The sequence below is a fragment of the Procambarus clarkii genome, chromosome 72, assembly GCF_040958095.1.
Source record: "Procambarus clarkii isolate CNS0578487 chromosome 72, FALCON_Pclarkii_2.0, whole genome shotgun sequence".
Taxonomy (NCBI): domain Eukaryota; kingdom Metazoa; phylum Arthropoda; class Malacostraca; order Decapoda; family Cambaridae; genus Procambarus; species Procambarus clarkii.
This window is the reverse complement of record NC_091221.1, coordinates 11,980,916-11,990,919: the sequence shown is the minus strand read 5'-3', so window position 1 is coordinate 11,990,919 and position 10,004 is coordinate 11,980,916. Positions and strand designations below refer to the sequence as shown.

Sequence of the window (10,004 nt, the reverse complement as noted above, 5' to 3'; positions counted from 1 at the left end):
GTTCAGTTGGCATGTATTTATATTTCATTACATTTGTGAAACATTTTTTATTAGTCACATATAGTGCATTTATCGTGTATATTGAAAGCACAATAAACCAACATTATATACATAACAAAAGTAATAACCTATTTAGCATAGAGTTCAAAGTACTTGAACATTATATATTTACAAACCACATGTACAATCCGTAAGAAAGTCTAAAGGCTAATTTGTGATGTATTTAAAATGGGAAGTACTAAGATACAGCTGGAATTTTGCATATATACACTCCAAGTCACACTAAATATTGTAGTATTATACACCAATTGAAGCCTTTTATTTGTTGATAACATTAGAAATCGAATTATTATCTTTTGATTTACCGTCAAGATGAACTACTTTAGGGAGGTAGAAATAGCCTAAGCTACTCTATCCCATTGAGATGTATTTCTTTCTTGTCTCAATAAACATACTTGAACTTGAACTACTTAATTAATTTTCCAAGTATTATACACAAGAAAATAGCTAACTTCAGCTGTATAATAATTAATTAGAAATGTAAAAAAAAAAAAACGCTGCAAAATAGGACATCAAGAGGGTGGGCGGAAGCGAGGGGAAGAGGCGTGGGAGAGTCTCTTCCCCTTGAGAGGCAGAGCAAGGGGAAAAGTGGCACAATATCACACTGAGGCTGCCAATCATCCTCCTGTCCCGGCACTGTGTGGCACTCCCCGCGTTGGGGAGTGCCAGGTTCCCCAACACCTGGCCTTCCTAGTACGTGCAAGGAGAAAGTCAGAAAAAAACGGAGATATGTTTTATATTTAATAGTTACATTTATATATGTGCTTGTGGGGGTATGGGGTTCAGCTCTTGGGCTCCGGCTCTCAGTCTTCATTCGAGGAATGTACAGTCTGCACCCCGTTTCTTGTTTGATATCAATTATGTAGTCGAACTCTAATAGGTTTGTCAGGTATGAATTTTTCTTCTATATACTCATGAGGATGTTTCGTTTTCCTTTATGAGATATTTCGTTTATGAAAATATGTGAATCTGTTTCATGTATGTGTAGTGTTGTTTAACATACGCGCGATCATACGAACAAACACCAAAGCATGCCCTAACCACATGTGATGTTAACAGGTTCCGGAACTGGAATACAACACTGCGGCTAAAGGGGACGTCACCATCAAGAATTGTGGAAAAGATAGTGGAGCGTCGGTCGCCTCAGCCCTCCCCCAGTACCTCCCCACTGCCACCGGAGACCAACCTGGGCCCCTGCTGCCAAGCCCATACCATCCACCAGCGCTCTCCCGTCCGACAGAAATGCAAAGGCCACAGTGCCGTTCAGTGCTCCTGGTGTGACGACTACAAGGTTTCCCCGACAGGAGGCAGCAGTAGTAGCCGTAGCTCTTCGCCAAAGACTAATGGCAAGAGCTAAGAACCTGAATGTTTGAGATACAACGACCTTCGACTTCTTGAAACTCTGTCGCAGCTAAAGCAGCTTTAACGATCCCTTCTGTAAGTCTGTGTGCTGGCGTGGTTGTGCTAAATGTCTCAAGATCCCCCTTTTCAGGGGAGCTGTTCCGCCTTTTCTGGAAGTGGGTCCTTCTCCTGGGAGTAGGAGCTCCTGCTCCTTGGAGTAGAACCGCCTTCTCTTGGGAGTAGGATGTCTACCTCCTCATGGGAGTACGAACTCTTCATTCTGTAAGACTGGTCCTCCTTCAGGAATGAGGTCATCCTCCAAGGATATGGCTCTCTTCCAATGACGGGACCCTCCTCTAAGGATGAGACCCCTCTTATCCTTGGAGGCTGCTCCAAGGATAAGGTCCTGTTCCAAGGATAGGATTTTAGGGATCTGACGTCTCGCTATCCCATGAGGAATTCATGTGGCTTTTCACTATTTTGTGTTTTGAGATATTTCGTGAATGCAAATGTGTGGATCAGTTTAATATGTTGCAATTGTTATATATATATTATATATAAATATATATACATATATATTAATTATAAATTAGTTCCCATAGAGCATAATTTATTTTCTTATTCATATACCATATATAAATATATATATATAGGTCAGGAAATTCATGTATAAACATATGCAATGTACTTTGGGCTTCCTTAAACGCAGTGATAAAATGGTTCCAAACAGCCTGATGACACGAGGCGCTGAAAGTTGTTTTGTCAGGCTGAGATGAACTTCAGTAACTTGCTGGGGAGGAGGTTGATGTCAGGCTTTCACCCAAATGGTGTGTGTTTTCATCGGCTATTGTATGCTACCTGCTTGATGGGGTTCTGGGAGTTCTACTTCCCAAGCCCGGCCCAAGGCCAGATTGGACTTGTGAGAGTTTGGTCCACTAGGCTGATGCTTGGAGCGGCCCGTATGATTTGAATACTAATGACTATTGTGTGGGGAGAGATGCATACCTGTGGGATTAAAGTGGGAATGATAGCTGTCATTCAGAGGGAATGATAGGCTATACCAAAGGAGGTAATGCCACCCTATACCAAAGTAGGTACTGATAGCCTATACCAAAGTAGGTAATGAAAGCACATTTATAATTGAAAATCTCATCTTTAATAAACCGTATCTCAACAAGGTTTACGTACGCGTGAAAAAGACACATAAGTCATTAATATTGAGTATTCAAACCATAAACCAGTGCCTAGGCTCATCTGAAAAGTTAAATTTATAATTTTCCAAATTGTTGTCACATAAAATTATTGACATTTATTGTTTAGCCAAAAAATTCTAAGAAGACCATTAAAATATATTTTAATTTAATTGAATAATCGAATCCAGTAATTTAAAATGAATGAATATATATGGCTACCTACACACAGGTTTAAGACAATCGATGTAAAGACTGTAATGTTTTAGAAAACATTTTTTGGCAAGACATACATTTATTGCTCATCAGAGAGGTTGTCTCTCACTAGTTACTGCCAATGGTATTGGGTTGAAGGCCTATCGATCTCTGGAAGGTTATTAAAGTAGTAACTAGCTAAGCTACTGACTCCCTAGCAAGTATACTATATGTCTAAGATCTCTCTGCCTGTCTTATAACAGCTCTTGGCGACATCGTTGCTTCACCCCCTCATAATCCTCATGTAGAAACTGGGAAAATAAAGCAAAGATTAACAATTGGATTGTTTTATTATCAGCTAATAAAAGCCATTTATCCTGCGCGAATAACAGCATTCTTCACGGTCCTATGTGAGGTAAGTAATCAGGGTAAGTTTGGTGGTCCCGGTAGGCAAGTCGGGTTCCTTCTCAATTCACAGTTGAGAATTAAGTGTTCGTATACCAGACGGGACAGAAATGGTTGGGCACGTTTCCTATCATCTCATGCACCTATTCACCTAGCAGTAAATAGGTACCAGGAGTTAGTTTGTTGTGGGGTTACAGTGTTAAGTCTTTAACACTAATAATATGTAAGTGATGACAGCTACGTGAAATCAATACTCCATTTCAAATGTAATTCTATTGATGTGAACGTCAAATATAGGCATGCTGATATGTGCTTCTGGCGCCATATAAATCAAATAAAAAGGCATTGAATTTTTGAATTGGAGTTTGGGTTGTGACTAAATGTATCTTGATACGATTTTCACATGCCTCCTACCTCGGGTCTTTCCTCCCACCGAGTAACTTGAAATCCTTATACAAGATATATTACAAAAGTTCACCGTATTCAGAGAGTCTGCTAATACACATTTTGTTAGGAATTTACAATTGTCCAGTGACACGAGATTTGCATAAATTATGTGTACAAATTATGCACCATACTATAAGGAACTATATGTAGACTATCGCTCTCATGACGAACCGCCCGAGCAACAAATTAGCCAATAGAAACGAAGCATTTTCGCCGGCTTCCTTCTGATTGGTGGTCGCGAGATAAACAAAGTGGCAGCCCTCATATACCGTGTCTCAGGCGTTCGTCGCCCTATGTAATCCATTATCACACAACGGTCATTGTGCAGTAATACACAAGAGTTACTAGAACTGAATCTAAGACACCACTAACACAAGATTTATCCAGAAATTGATTACTTTAGGCCAACTGCACTCTGTGTACACGCATCTAACACCTAAGCTGTGAAGAGTAGCCTGTGGTACACATTTCAAATTTAAGCTAGGCTATGTCTACAGGTTCTCTAGACATTTTAGGCTATATATAGTCAAGTGCTAGCCATGGTTCTATCCTAAAATTCCAGTATCCACTTCCATGTCTCTTGTAAATAAAATTGGTATTTGAGAAAAACAAGCGTGTCTACTTCTTGCCTTCAATAACTAGTATAAGTACATATTTCAGTACCCTTTGAACCTCTCTGTCCCGGCGCCCTACTCTAGAACTTTGTAAACATATGTGGCTGGTCAAACTACAACTGATACTTAACTCTATGTTGGGTAGCACACAGTCGGGGGGTCAAGACTCATCTTGGCTACACAGTTATTGTAGGAGACTGTCCTGAGAATGGTCAGTGTTGACTGCGGGACGTCCGGACGTCTTCTGAAACACTGGAGTGTTGTTGTGTCTGCTGATAGGTGATTAGCAATTCTCAAATGCTTGGGGGGTCCACAAAAAGTGGAGTTTCACTACATTCAGTGTTCGAGTTTTTAACAACTTTTGTAATTCAGAGATATATCATACTTTTCCCATGACGAAATATGATAATTTACTGAAACCATGTGTAGTATTTAATGCAAGATTCGTGTCTACAATAAAAGTCTAGGAAACTATCACAGTTTATTTTACATTAGAATGTTACAGGATATTTATTCTACTGTACAGCTGTACAAGCACTTTGTTAGTCGCTGTTACATAACGGCCGTGAGGCTAGCGGTTGGCAGACTCCAGTGTCAAGGACAGTTAATAACAAGATACCTCGTGGTTGCAACTGTCCGTGGCACTGCCAAGTCTCATCCAGGCTGCCCTGCACCCGGACCTTCAGGCACCTTCCTTCCCTCTTACCAGAATGTGAAGCAACATGTGTTACCGAGGCCCTCAGTTATAGCTGAAGTACTGTGAATCTTATGTACCCCCAAAAGTTGGCCATTATCCTAGAACATGTATGGTGGATCCATTGCAAACATTGCGGGCATTATCCTGGAACATGTATGGTGGATCCATTGTAAACATTGCAGGCATTATCCTGGAACATGTATGGTGGATCCATTGCAAACATTGCGGGCATTATCCTGGAACATGAATGGTGGATCCATTGCAAACATTGCAGGCATTATCCTGGAACATGAATGGTGGATCCATTGCAAACATTGCAGGCATTATCCTGGAACATGTATGGTGGATCCATTGCAAACATTGCAGGCATTATCCTGGAACATGTATGGTGGATCCATTGCAAACATTGCGGGCATTATCCTGGAACATGAATGGTGGATCCATTGCAAACATTGCAGGCATTATCCTGGAACATGTATGGTGGATCCATTGCAAACATTGCAGGCATTATCCTGGAACATGTATGGTGGATCCATTGCAAACATTGCAGGCATTATCCTGGAACATGTATGGTGGATCCAATGTAAACATTGCGGGCATTATCCTGGAACATGTATGGTGGATCCATCGTAAACATTAGTGGCCAGTATCCATCACTCACACAGAAGGTCAGGAGGGATGAGGGCAGCCCGGGAAGCAACAGTATGAGCAAAGGCAGTAGACAGTTCACAGTGACACAAAATACAACATTCTGTGTTCTCCCATCACCATTATAGAAGCAATAGATCAAATGACAAAAATATATATATTGCAACAGTTTTTTTTATATCTAATTTAGAAGAATTAAACTAAATTTAAATGCAGATAAATTGTTGAAAACACTTATATATTTAAATTTCATCCATTAGACAACTTTAATTTAAATCTACAAGAAATCTATAATGACACAACACGTGAGAATAAAGAGTGCAGTTATCACCAGCACTCAGGTCACGATTTCACAAGTTGTAAAGAATATTGAACCATGAATAGGGGGCCTCGCAGCCTGGTGGATAGCGCTCAGGACTCGTAATTATGTGGCGCGGGTTCGATTCCCGCACGAGGCAGAAACAAATGGGCAAAGTTTCTTTCACCCTGAATGCCCCTGTTACCTAGCAGTAAAGCCATACATTAAAGCCATACATTTAGACACTAAAGCCCCGAAATCATCTCAAGATAACCTCAAGATGAATTAACAAAATTCACATTTATTAAGAGAAGAAAATGCGCGATAGACTTAATTGACATAAGAACGAATCTCACTTATATATCCTAATTATGACACTTCTTACACCATCCATAGAGGATACACGCTACTGTGGCACGTAAACTTGAGACAATACAATACTGTACAATATTCACTTGCAAACATATTTAGACTGATAAAGACCGAGTTATATTGTGGAGACAAAATTATCTTTAACTTGTAAAAAATGGGCGTTTATTTAGAGGGTTTCAGTGAAGATTATTCAACTACTTTCCAGTAATTATAAGTGAAGACTAAAATTTGGGGGGGGGGGTAATAACTTTCTGATGACGGTAAGTCAATGGTAATTAGCCTTAAACATACAACACACAAAATTACACATATAAAATGCCATATTTTTTAGTTACAATTAACAAAATTATGATTTTTAAAGCTTAGGGAAAGTTCAGTTCACCTCACTTGCCTTTTATGAATGTGTGTAAATGTGTATAAATGTGTGTGATATTTTATATATACCGTATATATAGGGGTGGTAGAAGAAGAGAATATGAGTGTGTACGCAGTGCCTCACAAGGCTCCCCGAATGCTACATATCCTCTTTTTTAAGGCTGAGGGTCCTTAAAAGTGCATAGGTGGAACCCCCTATATATATATATATAGAAACACAGTATATATATATATATATATATATATATATAGATAAAAGTACCACCTCTAGCTGGAAGAAGGGGGACCCATAGCCTCGGAGGAAACCACGCATAACGCATTAGAGGGAATGTTTAGATCCCCTCCAATACAGTTTCTGTGTGCTTTTCTCCTACCACCCCCCTTCCTTTTTTATTTTTTGTGCTTTATTATGCATTTGATGGTTACAAGATATACATGGGTTGATACAAAAATATATATATTATATATATTGATATATATATATATATATATATATATATATATATATATATATATATATATATATATATATATATATATATATTATTATTATTAAATATGACCGAAAAAGTAAGATTAATAATTCTATTAATTGATTAATAATTAATTAATAAATAATCTTACTTTTTCGGTCATATTTAATAATATATGTCTACAGGAAAGACTGCTACCAAAATATACTAATATATATATATATATATATATATATATATATATATATATATATATATATATATATATATATATGAAATGTCTTTGCCCATGGATGGAAGCCAGATGCTTGGGTAATAGCCTAACCAAACTTTGCAGGGTGAATGGTGAGGGGTGGTAGGGACTGTCACAGGCAGGTTACGGTCAGCCTATTGCCCCATTTGAGAGAGAAGTTGGCTCTAATTGTGTGTGTGTGTGTGTGTGTGTGTGTGTGTGTGTGTGTGTGTGTGTGTGTGTGTGTGTGTGTGTGTGTGTGTGTGTGTGTGTGTGTGTGTGTCGCTCTTTAGGCAAAACTGTCCAACTGGGTCTAGTTTGCAAGGTTTGCTATATACGATTAAGTAGTTTCATTGTATCCTAGCTGGTCTTTGTATAAATATCATGATACTCTCATACATGAATAATTAATGAAATAATGTTTTTTAATATCCAGCACTGAGGAATAATGAGTCCTTTCAAGTTATGTCTGGTTACTTTTAAGTTAATTTTGGTTCAAAATATACAAAATACCTATCATAGGTTAAACTGAATGTATCAATACAGTACATAAAAAATACAATAAACTTATTAGTAATGAATTTTAGTTTATGTAGCAGCTAGCACGATTTTGTATATTTTTAAATACTGTATTCATTTTACAATTAGCTTATCCTAAATATATTAAAAATGTTATGTTGAGAATATTAATTTCTGGCTTAGGTCAGGCTTCAAAATCAATTTTGAACAAAAAATATCCCTATCATGTAAATTATAGTGAAAAAGCCTATCATTCCATTAGATACATATTTTAATGTTTAAAAAAATTGGCTTTTTAGGGAACTTTAACTATTTAACTTAAGTGTGTATATATATATATATATATATATATATATATATATATATATATATATATATATATATATATATATATATATATATATATATGCATGTAATGCAAAAATTTCAGAACGTGTAATGATAGAAACCAGACTAAACTTTATGTTTTGCTTGGGTAAGAAATTATACACAGTTCATCAAAATCTTCAGAGAGATGTACTGAAGAACACGAAAATGCTTAAGCAAAATATTTAAGTTTCTGCCTTGATTCTTTCATACACATATACAAGAGTTTGTGCTTGTGTATACATATATAAAGATATAAAAAAGAGAAATGCAAACTTTTTGAAAACCTATGTAGATCAGTGAATAACTTATTTTGAACACTGACAAATAGTAGGTAAAGCAAGTATTGAGCTGAAGTGCAATCAGATAGTGTTGTTCATTAACCAGTGATTAATAATTGCACCCACACATATCCAGGTTTATTTCAAACAGTCGTTCTTGAAAAGCCTTAGTGGCCAAAGACCACAAGAAGGGCAGCTACCATCACAAAGAACAGACTTTGAGTGTAAATGTGTACACCATTGTGACTGTAGTAAATAAATACTGGCTCGTTTCCTTCACTAGACTGGAATGGGGGCTCGCCCCCAGCCGCTGACCGGCTCCAAGGCAGAGATGACTCTGCGTCTACAAGGGCGCGCTCAACTGCTGCTACACCTTTAGTTACTTGGCCTACCATGTCCTTGGCCAAGTCTGTAAGGCCTGCTTTGCTTGTACTGTTGAGTGTTTCGTCCAGTTTTAAGAAAGTGGTCATCGTGACTTCGAATATCTTGTTCGGGTCAACAGACTGGCCGACAACTTCACGCCGCCGCCGCCCGAAGCCAAGTTGACCATTACTGCACGCAATCTGTTGAATAATATTGTTTAGTACACAGAAATTGAAATTGAAATAAGTTTATTGAGGTAAAATACACACAAAGGGATGAGGTAGCTCAAGCTATTCTCACCCCGTTCAGTACATCGTGTTAATACATACATAGGCACACATCACAAACAATAAACATATTACTAAACATTCTGAGAGATAAACATATACATTTCCTTTTAGTACACAAAAATCACAATAGCGTGATGCATCAAATGAGCAAATCCACAAGGGTTGTGATGAGGATTCTTCAAATTCTCGTCACGGCCCTTGTGGATTTCTTCATTTAATTTTGTTTAGTGTCATTAAGTCATACACTGAAGTGCATACATATTATAATTAAATGTGTGTTTGAGGGAAACAAAATTACATTATATCTTTAGTATAAGTTCTGCCCTTTCTTAAGAGTGCTTATTTGATTTCTCAAATTGGTTGATCCATTTGAAAAATTGATGAAAAATGTTATTTATGTACGGAGTACAAGATATTAAATATACATATTAAAAGGGGGATGTCATGCAGAACAAGACTCTAATCTTAGGAAATTTTCTTTGAGTTAAAGAATATGCCTACATAAGTTATAAAACAAATTCCTCTAAAAAGACAATGTACCTATGTATGTGCTGTCAAATAAAAGAAATTAACAATTACAAATAGATCTTAAACAGATCTTACAAATAATACAAATAGATAAGATCTTGTTATCTTGTAATTGTACATTACAAGATAACAAGAGAAATGTCAAAGCAGCTGACTCACCCCCTGACACCTGTCCAAGCAGATGTCTACAGTTCCACGGAACAAGACGTAGTTTGTCTCGGGGAACTTAAATGCTCGGAACTTGGCAGAAACATAGTCACCCGTTGTTGTGACAAAGTTGTCGAACAGCACAGGGTCAACAGAACATCTG

General features: G+C 37.5%; 1 protein-coding gene across 1 annotated transcript in view; it reads right to left on the bottom strand.

Moving 5' to 3' along the window:
• Positions 1 to 7,537: 7,537 nt before the first annotated feature.
• The window catches only part of qsm (Zona pelucida superfamily protein qsm), a 75,752-nt gene continuing 73,285 nt past the window's right edge, over positions 7,538 to 10,004 (bottom strand). Inside the window, exons 6-7 of the mRNA XM_045767447.2 lie at positions 9,854 to 10,001; positions 7,538 to 9,076 (exon numbers count right to left, since the gene is read on the bottom strand). Coding sequence (XP_045623403.2) covers positions 8,681 to 9,076; positions 9,854 to 10,001 — 544 coding nt within the window. The 3' untranslated portion in view covers positions 7,538 to 8,680. The remainder of the gene's footprint in view (positions 9,077 to 9,853; positions 10,002 to 10,004) is intronic.